The following is a 21,324-nucleotide window of genomic DNA, read 5'->3' as shown; positions in this document are numbered from 1 at the left end:
CCTCATCAGGATGCGTTTGCCCTCCTCCCGTTCCCTGGAGCAGAGAACGTCAGTAAGCGCCGTTACTTTTCTATAAATTTTCCCTACAGTCTCATCCAGGAGAGCAGAGACAGGGAAGGGGCGGGTCCCGGAGCGAGGAGCCAGGAGGGTCCAGGAGGGCGTCTCCTCGGAAGGGGCGTGGCTTCCGGCCTGACCCTGCACAGGCACTGGGCCACCGAGGGGCGGGGGGAGGGCCCTGGGACACGGCTGGAAGGCAGGCCCAGACCCTCCTGCGGAAGGAGGCCACCGAGGCCAGCGCGGACCCTCCAGACTTGTGCTCCGCCGGTGAGGGGAGGAAGCAGCCCCCAACACAGGGAGGAGCAGGAAGAAGAGGGAGCTGCTTTGGTGGTGACCTGCCTCCACGGGGTCCCGGGCCCAGGAGCCACCAGCATGGACAGTGGAGTGAGCGGGAACGCAGATGGACCCTCCAGGGCGAGGACCTCCTTGGGGCACACACAGACCCCCACGCCCACCCCAGGCGCCAGGGCCTGTCCTTGGACCTCCTGGTATGACGTGGAGGGAGAAATGCCGTCAGGCCACTGCGCGCTCTTGGCCTGGGGACCCATGGACAGGTGGGTTTGCAAAGCGCTTTAGGCCAGGGATGGAGAGGTGCTTCCTGGAGGGGCCTGAAAGGGTCGCTTCTCCCAACTTCAACATCACCCCCGCCCCCGACCAGTGAGGCCACGGTCCCGGGAAACCTTTGTGAGCCTTGAATTTGTGTCTGGGTTTCTGGTCTGGCCGCACTCTCACCCCACAGGAAATGAAGCCCAACCATGCGCCCCTTCCAGGGGCCAAGTTAACCGCGGATGAAGCTGGAGGGCGAGCCTGGGACCCTGGGCAGCGCGGGGCCTCCATCTTCCAGGTGCAGCCCCGGAGACCCTCCCCCCGCCGGCCTTCCCGGTGCCCTGGGGACACAGGTGCCGGCCACTGACAGCCGCTGACCCGTCTGACCAGACGCACCCCCACTTTCCGAGCTTTGAGGGGAAGTCGGCACTCTCCCAGCCCACGGACGCCCGCGTGGCTCCCCCTGGGCCCACGACCCCAGCCCGGCGCCAACAGGGGGAGCCCTCCGCCAGCCTCCGGCCCGTGCTCCCCGGACGTCACGTCCACTGGACAGACGGCCACACGGCTCAGGTCCTGCAGGCTGACGCCGGACAAGGGGGACTCGCGAAGGCGCCGCCAGAAAGGCCCCTCCCGGCACAGATGCGTGCGGGGCTGACGTGGTGCCATTGCGGGAGGGGAGGGGAGGGGAGGGGCGAGGCCACGGCACGGGGCAGCCATGCCCGCCCCGCCGCAGAGACGGTGGGGGCCGCCCGCCCTCTGAGGGGGCGACGCCCTCCAGGCTCCCCGCCCAGTCGCCCGAGCAGGCCAGGTCGGGAGGCTCTGGGGGGTCCTGACCAGCAGGCTGGAGCTGATGCCCATGGCCGCCAGCTGCTCCACCAGCACGTGCTTCGGGGAGAAAACCAAGCAAGGGCCTGTGCTTGAACCTCATGTGCTCGGAGCACCAACCCTCTGTACCAGGGGGCTCCCCAGGGACTTGCGTCAGCCCCACCCCTCAGGTGGCCCCTCTGGTACTGCACGTTGGGGTCTCTGGGCCAGGCTGCGTGTCCTGCCTCAGGAGCGAGGTGCCTACCCCATTCTCCTCCCCTTCTTCATCACAGGTGACCAGGTGAGGGGGGCATGTGAGTGGCCACTGGCTGTGCCTGCTTGGAGCCTTCACCAGCCCTGAGAAGCCCTGAACTTACTCTGATAAACAGCGCACTCTCCTTCCTCTGAGGAAAGTCCCGACCCACCTTGGGGCCCATCCTTGTAACTGAGGTTTCTTCCAAGCATTCTTGTATGAATCACTTTTCGGACAAAGTCACAGATTCACATCATGGGCCCGACTGTTAACGCTCTTCCACCGGACTCCATGGTTAAATCCAATGATGTACGGGGGGTGCTCACACTGCCACTGCTGACGCTTCTGTCATGAGCACGCATGACAGACGCGGGGAGCCAGGCCCTGGGAAGGGGCGGGATGTGCGTATGAAAAGGAGGGGCACTGGAGGGAGGAGGGAAGGGAGAGGCCCGGGAGGAGGCAGGCTAGCACTCTGACCTCTCCTGGGGCAGCCGGTCCACGGGGCACCCGGGGAGGGCAGGGCTGGTGCAAAGGGCCTGCAGTACCTGCAGGGGACGGAGGAGGGAAAGAGCAGGACGGAGGGTGCGTCGGGGTGGCAGCCACCTTCCTCGGGACGCGGGCTTGCAGAACGCGGCACCACCGCGGTGCAGGAGGGACGGCTGAACGACAGCCGTGCCCCCTTCTCTTGGTCTCCTCTGCATTTTTCTTTTTAAAGGCATGTTTTTTTAAGATTTTTTTTCACGTGGACCATTTTTAAAGTCTTTATTGAATTTGTTACAATATTGCTTCTGTTTTACGTTTTGGTTTTTTGGCTGCCAAGCATGTGGGATCTAGTTCTCTGACCAGGGATCGAACCCACACCCCCTGCGCTGGAAGGGCGTCCCAGCAATAACCGGGCTCACCCCACCACGTGGTGCCTGGGAGGGACTCGGGAGCCGCCGTGGGAACAGGGAGCGGGTGGGTCAGGCCTTGCAGGACCCCCGCAGCCACACCTCAAGGGACCCCGCAAGGGGCTCACCGGAGTGGCCTCTTCTGGGCACTCCTGCTTGCGCTCCCTGGAGACGGTCACCTTCCGTGAGCGCACCTGGCATGGCGGGAACAGAACCCGCGTCTGAACTCTCCGGGGGATTAAAACTGGGCCACCTTGCCTCTTTCAGGCAAACACAAAATCACTGGGGGATGTCGGGCGTCCACGTCGGCCAGGAGACCCAGGGCGTTTACCACCTCACCACGGAAAACGCTTGGGCGAAGGCCGTCCAGGGCGCTGGCTGCACAGCCCCACCCTTCCTCTGCTGGGAGCCCCGTCCAGAAGCCCACGTCCGCTCCGGCAGCCTTGGGCAGGGGGCGGGGCCGGGGAGGGCGGGTGCCTGGGGGGCAGCCCCTCCCTCGGGGGTTCTCCTTCACTGTCGCGTGCCCTCCAGCCCGCCCCTGCCCCCACCTCCCCAGCTATGCCCTGCATGAGCCTTCTGTCTTCCCAGCCTCCTCTCGGGGAAGCTCGCCCAACCCGCGGTCTTCAATGCACGTACACCCCGATGGCCTGGAGGTCTGTCCTCAGGCCGGCACCCCCCGTGAGCTCACACTGGCGCATCCATGGCTCTGGACCCACGCTGGGGGCGCCCGGGGCATCCACGTCCAGCCCACCACTGCATCCTGGCCCCTCTGCCCCAGGATGCCTCCTTCCCTGCTCAGAGCACGGCTGCCGGGCACCGGCACGCACTGGCACCAGCCCAGGCCCCGGGCAGCACAGGGAGCAAGGCTGCTGCTCCCGGACTCTGGATTCGAGGAGGAAGACACGGTAATCAGAAGGCCAACCCCAAGCACACCAAGGTGGCCGGTGCCCAGAGACGAGGGGGGCCCGGCGTCTGAGGTGCTGCAGCAGCCTGCGAGCTCCCTCCGTCCCGTGCGGCTCGCCCGTGGCTCTGTCCACGCCCAGGGCCAGGTCCTTGGCCCATGACAGCGGTTCATGAGTTCCCGGGAACGGGACGGGCGATGCCAGCATGCCATGCTGGTGGCACCTCTGAACGAACAGACTTCCAGCTCGACTTTCCCGAAGGGCATGCAGGCGGGCAGGGACCCGGTCAGTGGGCAGGGCCTGAGGGAGGGTGGCCCGCCGCAGGACGCCCAGTGGGGGACACTCTGCCTCTTCAGGCCTGAGCAGACCAGACGAGCCACGTGCTTAAGTGAGCGGCCACTCGGGATGGTTCTTAGAGGCAGACAAAATTTACCGTAATCATTTTATTCAAGTCTGAAACTTGCCCTTCGAGCAGCTCCTGCTTGGGATGGGAAATGCTGCTTTGCCGCCACCTCCTGGTGAAAATGAGCATCTGCAGGCTCCTGGTGTGCCACTGCCCCAAGGCCACAGCCCCCAGCTGGCTGCCCACCCAGCCACAGCTCCTCCAGGCTGCAGACCCTGCTGGCCCAGAGCCCCCCAGGACGCCGACCCCCAGGACACAGGCCCCCAGGACGCTGACTCCCAGGACAGAGCCCCCCAGGATGCCGACCCCCAGGACACAGCCCCCCAGGACGCCGACCCCCAGGACACAGGCCCCCAGGACGCCGACCCCCAGGACACAGCCCCCCAGGACGCCGACCCCCAGGACACAGGCCCCCAGGACGCCGACCCCCAGGACACAGCCCCCCAGGACGCCGACCCCCAGGACACAGCCCCCCAGGACGCCGACCCCCAGGACACAGGCCCCCAGGATGCCGACCCCCAGGACACAGCCCCTCAGGACGCCAACCCCCAGGACGCCGACCCCCAGGACACAGCGCCTCAGGACGCCGACCCCCAGGACACAGGCCCCCAGGACACCGACCCCCAGGACACAGTCCCCCAGGACGCCGACCCCCAGGACACAGCCCCCCAGGACGCCGACCCCCAGGACACAGGCCCCCAGGACGCCGACCCCCAGGACGCCGACCCTCAGGACACAGGCCCCCAGGACGCCGACCCCCAGGACACAGGCCCCCAGGACGCCGACCCCCAGGACACAGGCCCCCAGGACACAGCCCCTCAGGACGCCGACCCCCAGGACACAGGCCCCCAGGACGCCGACCCCCAGGACACAGGCCCCCAGGACGCCGACCCCCAGGACACAGGCCCCCAGGACGCCGACCCCCAGGACACAGCCCTCCAGGATGCCGACCCCCAGGACACAGCCCCCCATGTTTCCGTGAGCCCCCCACCGTTATGCTCGTCACCAGGTGCAGCTGCAGGTTCAGCTCTTTCTGGGAACAGGCTTCAATTTTCTGATCCCTATTAATACCTGTGACAGCATTTATGTACAAGATAAATTCATTTCAATTTCCTTTTTCAATTAATGGCCTATTATTTGAACCACACTCAGCTAAAAATATTGCTCCAATACTATTAATCTGGTAAAAATTAAATTTTCCTCCCTCTGACAGCCAGAGGCCACCAGGCTGGGGCGAGAGGGTGGCCATGTACCTAGGCCATGTACCTGGCCAGCACTGCCCAGGTCCCCTCCAACAGGACGTCCAGGGGACCCAGCAAAGGCGGTTCCACGCACGACACACTGAAGGGGCGACGGACGGGCACGATGGGGATGGGGCCGCAGGGCCAGGGCCAAGCAGGATTTTATCACAAACCATTACGGTCCCAGTCAGGAGATGGGTGACAAACACATGCCTCCCCTGGGGAAGAGTCTGCGATGAGGTCCAGACCCGGAGAGTGGAGCACCGCTGGCCATTCCCGCCGCCCCCCACCACCCCGCCCCGGGAAACATGCCCACACTGGACTGTGGTTGCAGGAGGGGACCACCGGCGGGACAGCAACCCTGGAAGGCAAGCCAGGCCACAGCCTCGCGGGGCCAGCCGACACACCCACCGCTCCTTGGGCAGGCTGGACCTTCATCCTCAACTCCCAGACACTGTCCAGTCCTGCAGACACCTGGAGCCACAGCCTTAGGGCCTCAGACCTGGGCTCATCCCCATGTCTGATGCGGTGCCGTCCCGTGCAGGGTCGGTCCTGTCCAGGGAGGTGCAGCCCTGAGCGCCGTCCCAGACTGGAGCCAAGCAGGATGTGGCCCTGTCACCGACTAACGTGCCATCAGCGCACCTAAGACTAAGAGAGGAAAACGCTGCCGGTTCTAATTGAGAGATGCTGTGGGTATTAGATGCACCCGGGTCTCAGATGTAAATGTGACAATCGACTCGTGGAAGAACAGACTGGAGGTAGTATCGTCCTTAGGTACCTCCATGCACCAACCGGACAGGAAGATCTTCCGGGCGTGTCATTTGTAGCGTCTGCAGTGGTTGCAGATTACTCCACCATGTGGCTGGTCCACAGTGTAAACATACCTAATTCTGGGCACTTAAAATTACTTCCAACTTTTGTTATCAAATAATTTTTGATGACCATGCTTATACACAACAGTTTGCACGACGGCTACTTCTCCAGGGAAGCTGCTGAGTGACGGCGATGCTCTTCGGCAGGTTTCTGTATTCCACTGCGAACTGTGAAGTCACATTTTAAGATAAATCTCCAGGGATGAGGAAGACCGAAATGGAGCTCTCAGCCCCCAGGCGCCTCCAACACAAACCTCTTCTCAGCCCACCAAGCATTTGGCTGGAGGAGAGATGCAGGTTTTACGTCAGCATGTCACGACAGGTGACACAAAACAGACCACAGAGAACTAGAAAACTCAGCATTTCAAAAAACTATGGAAAACTTCCACAGACAGACAGACAGAGACAGTGGGAGCTCCTGGCCTTCCTGAGGCCGCAGCTTCTGTGCACAAGAACCAAGGCCCCGTCCACTAACAAGCTGATATCCACGCTTCACTGTTGACTCAGTCCCAGGCGCACATAGAGCCCCACGGGGCACGGAGGCCGGGCCCAGAATAACTCCCTCAGCGGATGGACGGCCTCTGCCCCAGGGAAACAACGCCTCCACCCTCCCTCGGCCACCCACCCCGCCTCAGTCTCTGGTCCACTGGGGAAGGTGTATCAGATATGTCAGCCCTTCTGAGGAATCAGTTTGATTTCGTTGATTTTCTCTAATATTCTATTTTCTATTTCACTGATTTCTGTCTTATTTTATGATTTCCTTTCTTGTGAGGGCGCTGGTTAAATTTGCTCTGCATTTTCAAAACTTCTAACGTCAGCATTTGATGCTGGAAATTTCCCTCTAAGCGCTACTTCAGGTGCATCTCACAAATTCTGAAGGTTTTTAGTTTGTTTATCGTGTAATTGGAAACAATTTCTAATGTCCTTTGTGACTCATGGGTTATTTACAAGTTTCTTGTTTATTTCCAAATATTTGGGGCTTATTTCCAGATACCGCTTCTGTTTCCTCCTAATGTAGTTCCTCTGTGTGACCTCAATCTCCTACACGTGCTGAGCTGCGTTTTCGGCTCCGATTTCAGTGTGTGGAATGTTCCATGTGCACACACAGGCCAAGGCTCGTCCAGGCCCCAGACCGTCTGTGCTCTGGCCGCCAGGGCGGGAATGCTCGAGTCCTCGGGACGGACCCCCTCCCAACCACCGGCGACCCTGAACCCACCCCGACAAACGTCAGAGCAACGCTCGCCTTCCCAGGGAAGAGAGTGGAGGCCGCCTCGCCCCTCGGCATGCCACGTGCCCATGCCCTGTCCACGTCCCAGGGCTGTGCGTGCAGCCGCCAGCCCCGTGTCCCACGGAGGCCCGTGAGCTCATGCCAGCTGTCAGGGACTCTGCCAGCTTTCCCGCACACGTAGCTCTGACACGGGTACCCGCACGATGGGCTGCCACACCCCCCTGGGGAGCTGCCCCCGGCGCCCTGGCCCCGTCACAGCCCTCGCTCTGAAGGCTCCTTCGGTATCAGCTTGGCCACTCCTACCTTCTCAGAACCCGTGTGGATGGTCTTTTTCTTCATCCTTTTACTTGTAAAATACCCATCTTGCCACCTAAAGGAGACTGTGAGGACCCGAGCACGGTGTCCATGAGGCAGAGGCGACCAGGGCCACGGTGGGCCATGGCGGCTCTACTGGCCGAGCAGGGACCGAGGTCTCTGAGAGGGGGAGGCGACGAGGGGCCCCGCTAACCCGCCAGCAGCAACCCGGGGACGATGCTGACCGCCTGACGCTTGTCACAGTGACTGGATCATGGGGTTTACACATTGTACCAAACTCTGACAGATCCCAGCCACGACCTTTTCCAGCCCTTTCCTCTCCCGGCCCTCCTGGCGCTCCAGAGACACCACCTGACGTCCTGGCACTGGGCGACACCCATCGCCAAGTCCTTCTTTCTCCACAGCTCCTGCGGCTGCGGCCCTTCAGGGAGCTCTTCCTGACGCTGTGGCCCTAAGCTGCTGCTAACGGTGTGGTTCTCATTCCAGACGCTGCCGTTTTCATCTGAATAAGTCCCACTTGGGGAAAGCATTTTTATTTGCAGGATGAACTGCGGAGAGGGAGCCGTCGGGGAGAAAGGGGAGAGAGAGGGGGGCTGTGTCCCCGCCCTCGAGGCCTTGCTGGGCCCGCCACCGTGGGGTGAGGCCCCTGCGAATGCGGGGAGGGTCCCCCCGCCGAGCAGCATGGCAGAGGCAAGACCCCGGGATGCAGGATCTTGCAAATGCAGCTAAAGGCAGAGACACGAACCTGCAGCCCGTGACCACCTCACAGCTGGCATCAGACGCCCCGAATTTAAGGCCTGAAACCTGGCAGCAGCCTCTCTAAGCAGAGGGGAAGCGCGGTGGCACCTCTGCCCCGGCCGCTCTACGCAGGACGCTCTTCCCAGCCCCCACTCCCCGCACGCAAGCCCCGGTCCAGGCAGCGGGCATACGGTCACCTGCTGCCGCATCTCTGGGCCAGGGATGCCTTGAGGAGGGGACCCAGCAACCAGCACCTGCACCTGCAGCAGGGGACGGTGTGAGGGGAAGGCCGCGGAGGACAGATGACACAAGACACTAGGGAGCACAGGCGGCCTCAGGGCTCCCCAAATACGGTGAGAGCCTCCCAGCAGCAACGGCCACTCAAAGCCGGCCGACCTCGCTGCTCCGAGACGCCCCCGCCTGGCCCTGCACCCGGCACGCCCGTGGCCACCACGCCAGCCAGGGTTGCTTCCCCGGGCATCCGCCGTCCCCCAGACCACTGTCACACTGTAATTCACGCACGGCCGCCTGTGCCCGTGGCAGAGCTGGCCACCGAGTCTCTTTACGTAATCAGAGGATGGCAGCTCCAGAAGACTCCTGGCTTGGCCATGCTTACTCCACGGAAGGAAAGTGTGCTCACCGTGAAGTGTTCCTGGGACTCGTAGTTTTCATCCAGGTAGACCCGCGCCCTGTTATACTCTTTCATCGCATCACCGGACAGCAGCTCTCTGGAAGGAAAAGAGGGAGCTGTTTAACGCACAGCCACATGGACACCGCACCCTCTTATAGGAGCGCTTACGAAGCACAGGAATGGCAGCTTGGAAACCATGCTTTACGTTGTCCTGAAAACAATAGCAACGGGGGGAGGGGGATGGAAACCATGCTTTACGTTGTCCTGAAAACAATAGCAACAGGGGGGAGGGGGAGGGGGAGGGGAGGGGAGGGGGAGGGGAAGAGAGGCGAAGGTGGATAAACTGAGACCCACTCTGTGCCCTCAGCGCAGGCCGCTCCATGCCGGCCGTGAGATGAGCAGGATGGGGGCCCCTCGGGAAGCTGACACGGGGAACTCACCCAGGGCCACACACCAGGAAAGCTCAAGTCCACAGCCTGTGGGGCATCCTGGCTGTTTGTGCCCGGTACTCACAGGGGCCACACAGGCGCCCCCAGGCCTGGGCAGTCCCGCCCGCCTTCGCTCCTCACAGGAGAGAAGCTGAGGACCGTGAACAAGGGACCAAGGCTTTGCAGCAAGAAGGAGGGAACGGTCTCCAGACGTCCCTTATGAACAGGCTCCAGCCCTGACTGCACACCTCACGGCCACACTTTGTCACCACAAAAGCCTTCAGCAGGCGGCCTCGCCGCCGTCTCTACAGACATGGCTGGGGCAGAGCTTCCGCGCACCTTCGAGTTCCGTGATGGCGCGGACGGACACAGGCACCTGACCCCTCTCCCACCAGTGCCCCGGCAGGGGGTGGAGGACATGGGTGCCGTGTGACCAGCCAGCACTCAGGGCAGGAAGAAGAGGGGCTCCAGCTTTAAGGAGTGACAATGAGGAAGGCAGGAAGGAATAGGGGGGAGGGGAAGGAAGAATAAAAGCCTTGAGAGGATCAAACTAGTCCTCAAGGACCTACCTGCCTGCTGGGATGAACCCCAACATGCTTTAGGGGGCGAGGCAAGACGCAGACACGAAACACACACAGCAGCAGAATCAAAATTACTGACATGTTGAAGGAGCAACAAATATGACCCATAATCTACAAAAAAAGGCAACAGAAACAGATGTAGAAAGGATAAAAATGATGGAGTTTGCTGAAAATAAACTTGAAACAGATATTATAAATGTAACCAAAGATTTAAAGGAAAACATGGACACAAATGAAAGTTCTAGAGCTGAAAAATACAGCCTCAGAAATAAATTCACTGAATAGGCCTAACAGCAGATTAAAACGTAAAGAAGAACAGATACAACTATATCCACACTGGAGCAAAGAGGAAAAATGGACTGAAAAAAAAAACCAAAACCGAAAGAGCTGTAGAGACCTGTGTGACAGTCTCCCATCAGGAAGCCAGAGTCCAAGAACAAAAGAGAAGGGAAGCAACCACGCAAAAGCTTCTCCCAAATCTCAGTGAAGTCATAAACCTACAGGTTGAAACAGCTCAAAGAGCCCCAAGCAAAAGAAACACAAAGAAAATCAAACTAAAGCAAAACAATCAAGTTGCTGCTCACCAGCTAGAAAGACAAACTTAGCAGTCAGGAAAAAAGACACACGATATACAGAAAATGAAGACGAGAACAACAGCCCAGTTCTCCTCAGGAACAATGGCACACAGAGAACAATGGGACAATACCCTTAAAGCACTGAAGGGAAAAAATGGACAAGCTAGAATTCTGCTCACAACAAGAGCATCTTTCAAAAACAAAGACAAAGACCTTTTTCAGATAAACAAAAGCTGAGAGAATTGACCAGCAGCAACTTGTGTTGAGATAAATGTTCAGGTTCTCAGGCTGAAGGAAAATGGTGCTGGAGAGAAAGCTGACTGTACGGAGAAGGACCCACCCCGGGAGGGGCAGGTGACTCTAGTCAAACAGGTGACATGTTCTCTCACTTTTTAACCTTTTCAAGAGGCAACCGACAGTTTCAAGCAAAAATAACAACATGTGTGTGACGCAGAGCACAGGCAGGAGTAAAACATCTCTGACAACAGCAGGGGGACGGCGGGGGACGGCAGGGACGGGAGCCGTGGGATCCCGCGAGCTCGGACGCACAGCCCTGCCGGGCGCTGCCCCTCACCTGCGTCTGCTTGTCGCTGATGTGCCCAGCTTCTCCAAAGGTGTTCTTTTCTTACTGACTTACTGCAGTTCTTTATATATTTAAATACTGACGATTTCTGTCAGTAAAGTATGTTGCAGATATCTTTTCCCAAGTGTGGCTAAACTTTTACTTTGTTTATAGTGTCTCTTGATAAAGCTTTTAACTTCAACATGGTCAAATGCGTCAGTCTTCCCTCTTGTGGGCTGCACTTTTGCACCTTTTTAAAGAAATCTCTCCCTAGATGCTCTCCTACACTTTACTCTTGAATTGTCCTCGGGCCTTTTACATTGACTCAGTAATAACTGAAATTCATCCCTGTGTGTGGAGAGAACAAAACGTGCTGGGGACCCAGCTTCATGGTTTCCTGGCCCAGGACACCAGGGGTACCGCCCCCTGACCCAGCCGCCACCTGCTGCACACTGGGGTGAGGCGGGGCAGAAGCTCCGCTGCCGCGCATCTAGGTGCCGCCTGCACACACACACGCGCGCGCACGCACACACACACACACAGGAGGCCCTTGGGCCGGGGGAGTTGAGGACACCCCCCTTGCTGTGTTTCAGTAGTACTGCAGCGAGTCCTGCCTCTCTGCACTTCCACATCAATTCTAGTGTTAAAGTGTTAAGAAAACATTTTGATTGAAATTGCCTTAAATTAAAGATTATTTGGGGAAAGTCTGGTAGCTTTTAAAAATTTGCCTTTTAACAAAGGACCCCACAATTTGACAGCTGAAAACACGGATGGCTTGTGGCATTCCACGCCACTGGGGACTGTGACAGGGGCCGAGGCCTGGGACAGCAGCTGGACTCAGCCTCCGGCGGGGCCCCAGGCTGAGAGCCTATAGAGGCCACCCACCCGCAGACCTGCACACCACACGTGGCCCCGGCCCACCCCACCCACAGCCGCCTTCAACGACCAGCCTCACAAGTGGCACGTGTCACCTCCCCACACTCCGCCGGTGGGAGCTGTCACAGGGCCCGGCGTCTGGGGTCGGGGAGGACAGGGCCACATCTCAGGGGACATAGTGCAGAGAGGGTGCCCCAGGCACTGGGGCCAGAGGCAGGAAGGACGCTCCGGCGGCTGCCGATACCCAGGGCTATCCGGCACGCAGCCTTTTGGCCCAGGCCTGCCGTCCCACCTGTCCTGCCCCCGCCCCTGCGCCCACTTCCCGAGGCCCGGGCCCTCGCTTCCCGTGTGGCGCCAGGCAGGCCCGCCGTCCACAGAGCCACACCGACGATGGCGCTCTGTGCCCGTCCCACTGTGCCAGAAAAGCTGTGGGCTGCTGCGTGGACATCAGCCCCGTCTGTCCCCGGCCGCAGCAGAAGCAGAAGCAGCAGGCTCACAGCCATCGGGCCACGTGACGGCATCTCGGCCTGGACCCGGGGGGCACTGTCACCCCACCCCGGGCCTCGCGCTCACACGAGCGTGCCCCCCACCCCAGGAGGAAGCAGAGGGACAAGCGGCTGCCCCGGGACGTACCTGACGAACTTGTCCACGTGCGACATGGAGGCTTCATAGTTCTTCCCTCCGAACTCCTGGCAGTGCAGGGCCAGGAAGTGCGGCCTGTGCGTGTGCACGACCTGGGGAGGAAACACGGCAGCGTCAGGCCCCCGCGGGGTTCCTGCCACAGTGCTTTCCCCACAAGTCCTGAGGACCTCGGTCCCCAGGGCCGTTCCCTCCCCGTTACTACAAATCCTCAGAAAGGATTCACAATTCCTCAGAACCTTCCTCAGTAATCTGGACATTTCCTCCCAACTATAGAGTCCTGCGTGTCAGCTGCAGGGCACCTGCAAAGGCCCAGAGGAGCAAACATGCATCCTAACCTCACACGTGAGGGCAGCCATCACTGATGCTGCTACGGCCGCCAGCGGGACCTGGTCCAGCCACGCGGCCCCTGGGCAGCGGAGCCAGCTTGGCCCACCTCCCCTCAGCGCCGCCCACCCACCACAGCCCACGGGGCCAGGCCCGCCGCGTCTCCCTGGTCGCCAGGGTCCCCTGCCCGCTGGGCTCCGACTAAACTGGCCCCACTTCGGCCACTCGACCTGCAGTCGTCCTCGAAGCTGCGGCCGCTGACCGCCCCCAGCGGCTCCTCCAGGAAGCTCACAGGGCTGGTCCCGAGAGCGCCGTCCAGCTGCCCCCCGCTGCCCACACCCAACCCAGCACGGACCCAGCCACCCGCAGGCGGTGGCACGGACCTGCGTCTCACCCCTGCCGTAAGCCACGTTAGGCGTCTCCGGGCAACCCACAGGTCACCTGAGCAGGTGTCAACCCGCACGTGCTCACGAGGGGGCCAGGAACCCACGGCCCTGCCCTCCTGGGGCGCCGGGGACAGCGAGTCACCGATGGGGCACACTGTGTGGCGAAGAGGCGGCTGTGCCAGGACACGCACCGGGGGCGTCAGCACGGCCTGGGGGAGCAGCAGGGGCAAGGGCTCCTGGGACTGGAAGGGCAGCGATGGAGGCATACCAGGAGGCCAGGCAGGGCGCTTGGAGGCCGAGAGGCTGCCTGTCCCCGCCTGCACCCGCCCCTCTGCCCTTCCTCGGCTCTGCGCTTCTCCGCCCCCTCCCTGGTACCTGCTGACACGGCAACACTGCCGGCTCTGAAGCCTCACCCAAACCCACAGAACTACCTTGTCCCTCCCCAAGCCCACCGTCCCAGAGGCAGGTCCCCTACACAAGGCCATCCACGCCTAAGGCCACAGTGTCAGCGCCTGAACCCGACCTCGGCCACCACCGCGTCCTGCCCAGAGGCCAGGGCACCGTGGACAGGTGAGGGCTGCATCCAACGGGCCTTGCGGAGATGGGTGCTCCAGGAACAACAGCTATGTGGCCCCTGATGGGAAGCGGCTGCGTCGAGGGTTCAGCCAGGCCAGAAGGTCGGCCACGGGGACAGAGGACGCAGGCCATCAGGCCCTGGGCGCCACGCTTCTGCGAGTCTCGGAAGGAAGCATTGCCCAGCAGTAGCTGCCCCTGACCCACAGACGGCAGGCAGCACGTCCAGCCTCGGGGAGAGTGACTGGACCTGGTCCTGCTCCAGCTGTGACATCAAAACACAATCCCCAAGACGGGGAGGCTCTTTAAACAGGAGGAAAATTCAGGCCAGAAAGTGTACTTTTCAGCCGCGTGGGAAAGGCGATGCCAGCGGGTAGAGTGGCCTGCCCTGGCTCGCACCCTACGCTCCGTTGAAGCGGGTTTACGGGACGCCCACCGGGTGCTTCCGCTTCCCACTGGACACAGGCGTGGACTCTCTCTGTCCCTGGTCACCAGCCGCAGGGCTCAGGCTCTCGGGGACGGGGACCAGAACAGGCCCAGACGTTTCCCCAGCTGGTAGCGCCACAGCCCTGCCCGGGGGCAGGGGTGGGGAGAACAGGCGGCTCGCCTCGGCGAGCTCAGTCCTGCTCCGCGCAGGCGCTAAAACACAGACTCTGAGACAAGCTGGATGCCGCCCGCTGGCGGCCACCTGGCAGGCGCCCTCACACACGATGCCCCCCGTGCAGCCCCTGCCGGCATGGAACGATCACAAGACAAAGTTCAGGAATCCCAGGGGTATCCATGCAGCAAATCACATTCACCAACCGGAAAAGACTGCAGAATGGTCTCCGGGCCTGAAGCCTGGATGCAAAGGGCACAGGGGACCCCAGTCAGGAGAGGCTCCGGGCCAGCCTGGGTCAGATCACCAGACCGACCTGCCCTCAGGCCCAAGGTTGAGTGTGCACAATGCCAGCCACGCCCACAGCTGCACACAGCAGCCTGGTCACACGGAAGCCACCAAAGGCTCCCTGATGTGTGCAGCTCTGTCACCCACCCTCTGCAGTACCCAGAACAATATATAAAACCAGACCTTCACAAAGGGGGCACAGAATTCCCCCAGGAGCAGTTCCTCCCTGGGAAGCTGGTGACTTCACACAAAGTGAATGCGATGCTCTGACACACGCAGATCGTCACGAGCGCGACTGTGAGGTTCGTGACACCAGTTCCTGTAATTCTGCAGCGTGTTCTTTGCCCAGCTCTACAACAGGGGTGGGAAAAGGAGAAGGAAGCCCCAGAGACGCTTGGGTTTTGTGGGTGAAGACGGGGCCCCGAGTCAGTGACAGGTTCCTGCAGTTCACACTGTCACCTCTTGTAACCGAGGCTGCAGGTCACCAGATCGTGGCTGGGACCACGACCCAAGTCCCCAGTAAAAGCCAAGCGGAGCCGCTTTCCAAGGACTTTGCATTATGAATTAGGGCAGCGAGGACGAGGGCCCACGTGCGGCCGCATTAAGTCACAGACACACGGGGTCTCTCTGGGCAGGCCTGCCCACCTGACTGCCTTCACCCGAATCCCATACACGTCGCCCTCGTAAGACGACTCTCTGCTGTGGTTTAAATTGAAATAGCCATTTATGGCACAGAATTCACTCTTTAAATCATATGAAACTCCTCAGACATTTGACTCCGATCCCACAAATCTCAGAAAATGGAGAAATCCAAAAAGAGCAGCCCCTTGGGAGTGGGCGGACGCCCCTCGTGCGGACGCCAGAGCAGCTGGGCGGTGCCCAGCAGAGGGGCCCCTTCCCGGGACGTGGAGCCGTCTCCGCGGTGGTTTATCTCTGAAACCCATGGCGGGCTTGCCTGAGCTACAGGGCCTGGAGGAGCAGGGGCCCAGGGCAGCCCCCACCTGCCCGCCTGAGCCTCAGCTGCAAAGGAGAGACGAGGCCTGTGTACGGATGGCGGGGGGACCAGGCACCGGCGAGGGAAGGGGCCTGGCGGTACCACCGAGGTGGGCGCTCCAGGAGCTGCCGGGGCTCCGGCCCTGCTGTGGGCCAGGGAAGCCCCTTCACAGCCACAGCTGAGGAAGCAAACGCCGGCCCGGGGGTGGGCGGGCTGGGACCTCGCGCCCGTGGGGGGCCACGCCTGAGCTTACAGCGGCACTGGGGGACGCATGGGGTGGGCACCACCCCGATGGGCACGCTGTAGGCTTCCCGGGCACTCACGGGGCCAGACAGCCCACTCCTCTCAGTCTGAGGTCACCCTGCACAAAGCACGTCTCCCTACAGCACTGCCAACGTTCTTCCCGAAGGACCAGCCCGTCCACTCGGGCTTTGCCTTAAACAACTGGGAAGAGGCGACGCTAGCACCAAGCCGGCGGGTCTGCTGGCTCCGGGACGCACGGCTCCATCTCGCCCTGGCGTGCGGGGCTGGGGTCCGGGGCTGCACCACGGAGCGCCCAGAGCAAGAGCAGAGCTGGGGTTCCCCTGCCTCTCGTCTTCCCGGCCCGCACACCTGCGCACCAAGTCCGTCTGACCCCAGGCTCATCTCCACGTGTGTCTCCCCTGCCCCACCGTGCTCCTCCCAGGGCCTCTTGCATCTCCACCTCCAAGAAAAGACGTGGTGCCTGAAAGCCCTCCAGGAGCACTTTTTCGTGCTGTAAACTCACAAAGGATAGTGACAAAATGAAGAGTTGAAATTCTCAGAAAATCTGGCTTACGAGGTTTCCATTAGGATTGTGCTTGGCCAACAACAGAAAACCAACAACCAGCCGCTTCCATAAGGAGGCCGGGCTGGCAGGCAGAGATGGTGCACCTGCTCGCAGATGGCATCCAGGAACCAGCTGCTTCCACAATGTCTGCTCTGCCACTGCAAGCACTGGCTATCATCCTCGTGACTGCAACATGGCTGCAAAGCCCCCAGGCCTCATGCCTACATTCCAGGCGGGAAGAAGTGGAAAGGGCATAAGGTTAAAGGAAAAGGGGAAAGGGCTTCTTTTCTAGTGCTTTGCCTACTTTATTTAGACAAGAAAGCTCTCGCCGGGGACTTCTGCCTACACACTGTGTCACAGGACGCCCCCAGAAGCCACGCACAGGTGGCACTGGCTGGCACTCTGCAAGCAACAGAGCCCGGTGTGGGTCACGTGCAACCATACATCGGGGGGGGGGTGCCGTCTGCCCCCTCTGCCGCAGCCTCCGCCACACCACGTACCCACCTTCCAGTCTCCCGAGTCCCAGGCTGAAATGAAGGACAATTGTAGGGCGGCCACATCTGTGACCCTCTTTGGTGCCACGGTCTCTGAAGACCACTGGTTAGCAAAGCCCTGGGCACAGACAAAGGGCTCGCTGACTAAGGAACCTGCTGTCCCTCTTCTCTTGACACCCCCCAGACCTGAGCCCCTCTTCAGAAGGCTGTGCTCCAGCCCAGTCGAGGTGCTGGGTGCAAACGCGCCACAGACACGCAGGTGCTTCCAGCCTGCCCAGTGCCGGCGCCTGCGACTCGGCACACAGCCAGGGCCGCGTGTCCGCGTGTCCACATGTCCCCACGTGTCCTTGGCCTGGAGCCGTGCGGGCAGCTCCCGCCCCTCCACGCCTTGCCCTCCAGTCCCCGCCACTGCGTTCCGGTCTTACTCAAACACCAAGTCATCTGTCCCAGCTCAGCGGGAGGGAGACTTTCCGGCTGGACTCCCTGCGCTGCAGCTCTGCCCAGACAGAGGCTGGGGAGCCCCACCCAGCAGAGGTGAAGCCCCTGTGTGCCCACAACACCATCCCCGACTGAGCCACTTTCTGGGGAAGGAAGACCCCTACTCAACACATTTTAATTGGTAATCACAATTAGATTTAAATTTAAACACAATTAAACTTAAACTAAATTTAATTCCAAATTTAAATTATAGTGAAAGTAAATTAACCCGAAACTGAATTTCCATTGATCCTCAGTTTAAATCAACAGCCAAATAAAATGACTGATATTATTTTAACTCTTGAAACTCAGTCTTCTACACAGTGACCCGGACGACACTTCCCGATGGCCGAGCACGACCGCCTTTAGGGACGACAGGCACACCTGCCTCAAGTGCACACGTGTGAAAAGTCAGATCAGGAGCGGTTACCGTCACAACGGTTACGAGCTTCCCAGCGAGCGTGTGTCTTACTTGGGTTCCCCTCTGCGTGGAGAAGCACGTGCAGGAGGCCTCAGCATGTGCTTCCGCCCGGCTGTCGACAAAGGTCCCATCCACCTAACCCTGAGCCACCTGCATTACGTGGACGCACCTGGTGGAGCGCCTGCCAGCGGAGCCTGGGCGGCAGGGGCAGGGAGCCCGATGGGGACGCAGTGGAGGAGGGGAGGCCCTCGCTCCCCCCACGAGAGCGGGTGGCCAAGGGGTGCAGGGAGCGGCAACCCTGGAAAACCAAGCTCCAGGGAGCAGTGCAGCCCTTTTGAACCACAGTGACCTCAAGTGGCGTGGACACAGGCCCCAAGTTCAGGGCTGCTAAGAGATCGCCCGACATGCCACCTACTGGGACCCCGCACACGTCGGCGACCTCGAGGGCCGCTCGCCAGGCCCAGCCATGCCTGGTCGCAGGTTCCAGCTGGCGTGGCCTCAGGTGCCCCATCCACACACAGCGGGCATGAGAGGACGTTTCAAAAGCCAAAAGGAGGTGTTTAGATGAAATCACGCCGAAATGTAACATAAAGAGGCCAAAGTCACGTCTCATTTGAAAACGAAGCTATTAAAATGACAAGATCCTTATCACGAAACATTTCAGAAGAAAAGTAACGAATGATCATGGAAACGAACAGCGTACACCAAGGGACACGCCGCTGCCATTTCTCTACGCCCACAAGTCGCACGTTTCATTTACAACCAAAGGTGACGGAACAGATCCACACAGGCTTTCCCTGAACAGCCGGAGATAAACTTGCAGCCAAGTACGGGGAGCTCCTGCTCTAAGAGTAGACTCAGAAGAGCCTCGCTCCCACCTCTGGCAGCAAAAGCACCAGCGGGGCAGCGCGGGGCTTCACGACGGGGAAGGAGGACCCTGACGGCGTCACCTGGATGGCTGGATGCCTTCCTGCAGGCACGTTAAGAGCAGTGACTAACGCCCCAACTCCATCCAGGACAGGCCACTAGGGCGTAAATTGGATTGAAAATCACATACACCAATATATTTGTATCCACGAGTTCACAGCGATACTAAAAACCCCACACGTTAGTCGTCTTGGAGTCAGGACATTCTTTTGAAAACTGGTAGATAAAGAGAATGAGGCAAGAACTCATCCTGCCTCGCTCTGTACCTGCGCCTCTGGGGAAGGAAACCAAGGAGGGCAAGCGTCTCCTTAGGAAGCATCCCAGCTGCCTGGCCAGCCGCGACCACACGGAGAACCTGGAGGGCATCCCACAGCGCGAAGCGAGTCACAGAGAGACCCCCTGTATGACCTCACTCACTCGTAGAATCTAAAGCCAAACTCAGAGAAACAGAGGATAGAAAGGCAGCTTCCGGGGCTGGGGAGGGAGGAGGGGGTGGGATGTAGGTCAAAGCCTCAAGTGATAAGATAACAAGTTCTGGATCTAACGCACAGCCTGGTGACCAGTCCACAAGGCGCAGTTGCACGCCCCAGGCCCTGCGGGCGTGGGAGGGGCTGGGGGAGGGGCTGGAGGCCGGAAACCCTCGAGGGAAAATCCCTGGAAGCACCGGCCCACAGGACCAGGTTGCAGGGCGCTGGTGAGACTCTGCTTCTGGAGAGAAAAAGGGAAGCCAAGCGGGCAGGTGGCCTTGGCAACCGGATAAAGGGGCAGAGGAGAAAGGGGGAGACAGAAACGCTGAGACAGAGGAGAGGCTGGTCCTTCACTGCCCGACGCCAGGCAGGGTGGCCCCCGTGCTCCGGACTTCGCTGGACAGACAGAAGAGGGCGCTGTGAAGCTAGGAATCCTACCCATGCCGACACCGTGGGGACAAGCCAGAGGAAGTTCAAGTCCCTGCAAAGCCGCTGTGAACAAGTCAGCAAAAATGCACACGTCCCACGCCAGGAAAAGGCCCTCCGCCCCAGAAGGAGTCGCGAAGCCACACAGAATTACAAGCCGACATCGCAAACGGAGGCAAACGCACTCAAACAAGCGCGGAGGTGATGCAAACACACCTGGAATTAGAAACACAAAACTGAACTAGAAATGGACCCAAAAGAGAGAAAGAAAAGTGTGGACTAACCTCAGGAAAGAAAGGGGAGAAAAAGACAAAGTCATCACAGAGAAGAAGAGCAAATTACAAAGTGCCCAAGGGAGAATCAGCTTCAAGGGAAATTCAGCAAGAAAGTGAAAACAGCGTCGTGAAGAGAGCAGTGGAGAAAGGAGTGACCGTGGCCGACAGGCAGCAAAAGAAGAACATCTGCCACACGGGCCCCAGAGAGGAAGGGGAAACCCATGGACCAGAACTGATACTTAAAACCATAACCCGAGAAAACTTGCCAAAACCAGGAAAAGACCCGAACTCACACACTGAAGGGCTTACTGAGCACCTGAGAAAATTAGCCCCAAACCACTGACTCCTGGACATATCCTAGTGAAACTACTAGATTTCAAAGGTAAAGACACCATCCTCCAGGTCTCCAGGAAACAACATCAATGAGACCCTCATCAGGACCAACGTACAAGTCACGGCAGCAGCAGAACAACCTTCACTGAAAACCTCAGTGAGACAAAGCGTAAGGCAAGGATTACACACACGTCAGCCAACTGTCCTTCAAACGTCAGAGCCAGAGAAAAACAGTTTTCCACATACAAAATCCGGTCAGTTCTGTCCCCATGAGCCCTTCCTGAGGGATCTACTAGAGCAGGGCTGGGCAAACGTTAACCTCAAGAACCAGATAAGACGGCAGGCTCTGCAGGCAACGCCACTGGGCAGGTGTGGACAAGATGCCGTGTGAGTAGGCGTGGCCGCCCCCCAGGAACCTGATCCCAAACCAGGCAGCAGGCGGGATGGGCTGTGGGGCGGGGAGGTGGTGCTGACTCCTACTTAAAGCAGCAGTGATAATACCGCCTGCCGGAGTCCTCCACGCGTGTGGACCTAAAGCACACGCCACACAGAAACGCATACGATGCCAACGTTTGTACATCATACGTGAAGGAGCATAACGTTAACCAGAAGCAGGGGGAAACCTTTAGGCCCGTGTATCGAAACCTACAGCAACCACTTAAAAATAGTTTACAAAAGGCAAGAGGCCAATAAGCAAATTTAAATAGAATGCAAAACAAAAAAAAAAAAAAGGAAAGAAAGAATCCAAAAGAAAGCAGAAATGGGGAAACAAAGGGACAAACCAGGAGGTACAAACATAAAACAGATAATTAAACGGCGGACCCCAAACCAACCGTATCAATGGTTACGTTAAATGTGGATGGTCTGGGCCCACGCCGAGTGGTAGGGCTGCAGGGGCCCCCGTACGGGACAGCGTGGAAGGTTCTGCAGGACAAGGCAGCGCCAGCACCAGGGGAGATGGGCGTGCAGAGTCACACGCGGAAGGGAAC

The 21,324-nt window shown here is 59.7% G+C and overlaps 2 protein-coding genes across 8 annotated transcripts in view; one reads left to right on the top strand and one right to left on the bottom strand.

Moving 5' to 3' along the window:
- BNIP3 (BCL2 interacting protein 3) overlaps positions 1–21,324 on the top strand; it is a 547,174-nt gene that overhangs the window by 48,751 nt on the left and 477,099 nt on the right. The gene's annotated exons all lie outside the window — the stretch shown is intronic.
- Positions 1–21,324, bottom strand: part of INPP5A (inositol polyphosphate-5-phosphatase A) — a 179,983-nt gene that overhangs the window by 85,321 nt on the left and 73,338 nt on the right. For 5 of the 6 annotated variants that reach the window (XR_007471502.1, XM_049697523.1, XM_033420656.2 and 2 more), the window contains exons 3-4: positions 12,536–12,636; positions 8,890–8,977 (exon numbers count right to left, since the gene is read on the bottom strand). Coding sequence is in view for 5 of the 6 variants with exons in the window: in XM_049697523.1 (XP_049553480.1) it covers positions 8,890–8,977; positions 12,536–12,636 (189 nt within the window). In the remaining variant the exon portion in view is untranslated. Of the gene's footprint in view, positions 1–8,889; positions 8,978–9,877; positions 10,274–12,535; positions 12,637–21,324 lie in introns of those variants that run through there. The other variant, XM_049697524.1, reaches the window with a different exon arrangement.

This window comes from Orcinus orca, chromosome 14 (genome assembly GCF_937001465.1).
Source record: "Orcinus orca chromosome 14, mOrcOrc1.1, whole genome shotgun sequence".
Taxonomy (NCBI): domain Eukaryota; kingdom Metazoa; phylum Chordata; class Mammalia; order Artiodactyla; family Delphinidae; genus Orcinus; species Orcinus orca.
The sequence above is the reverse complement of the archived record's forward strand: the minus strand, read 5'-3'. Positions and strand labels throughout refer to the sequence as shown.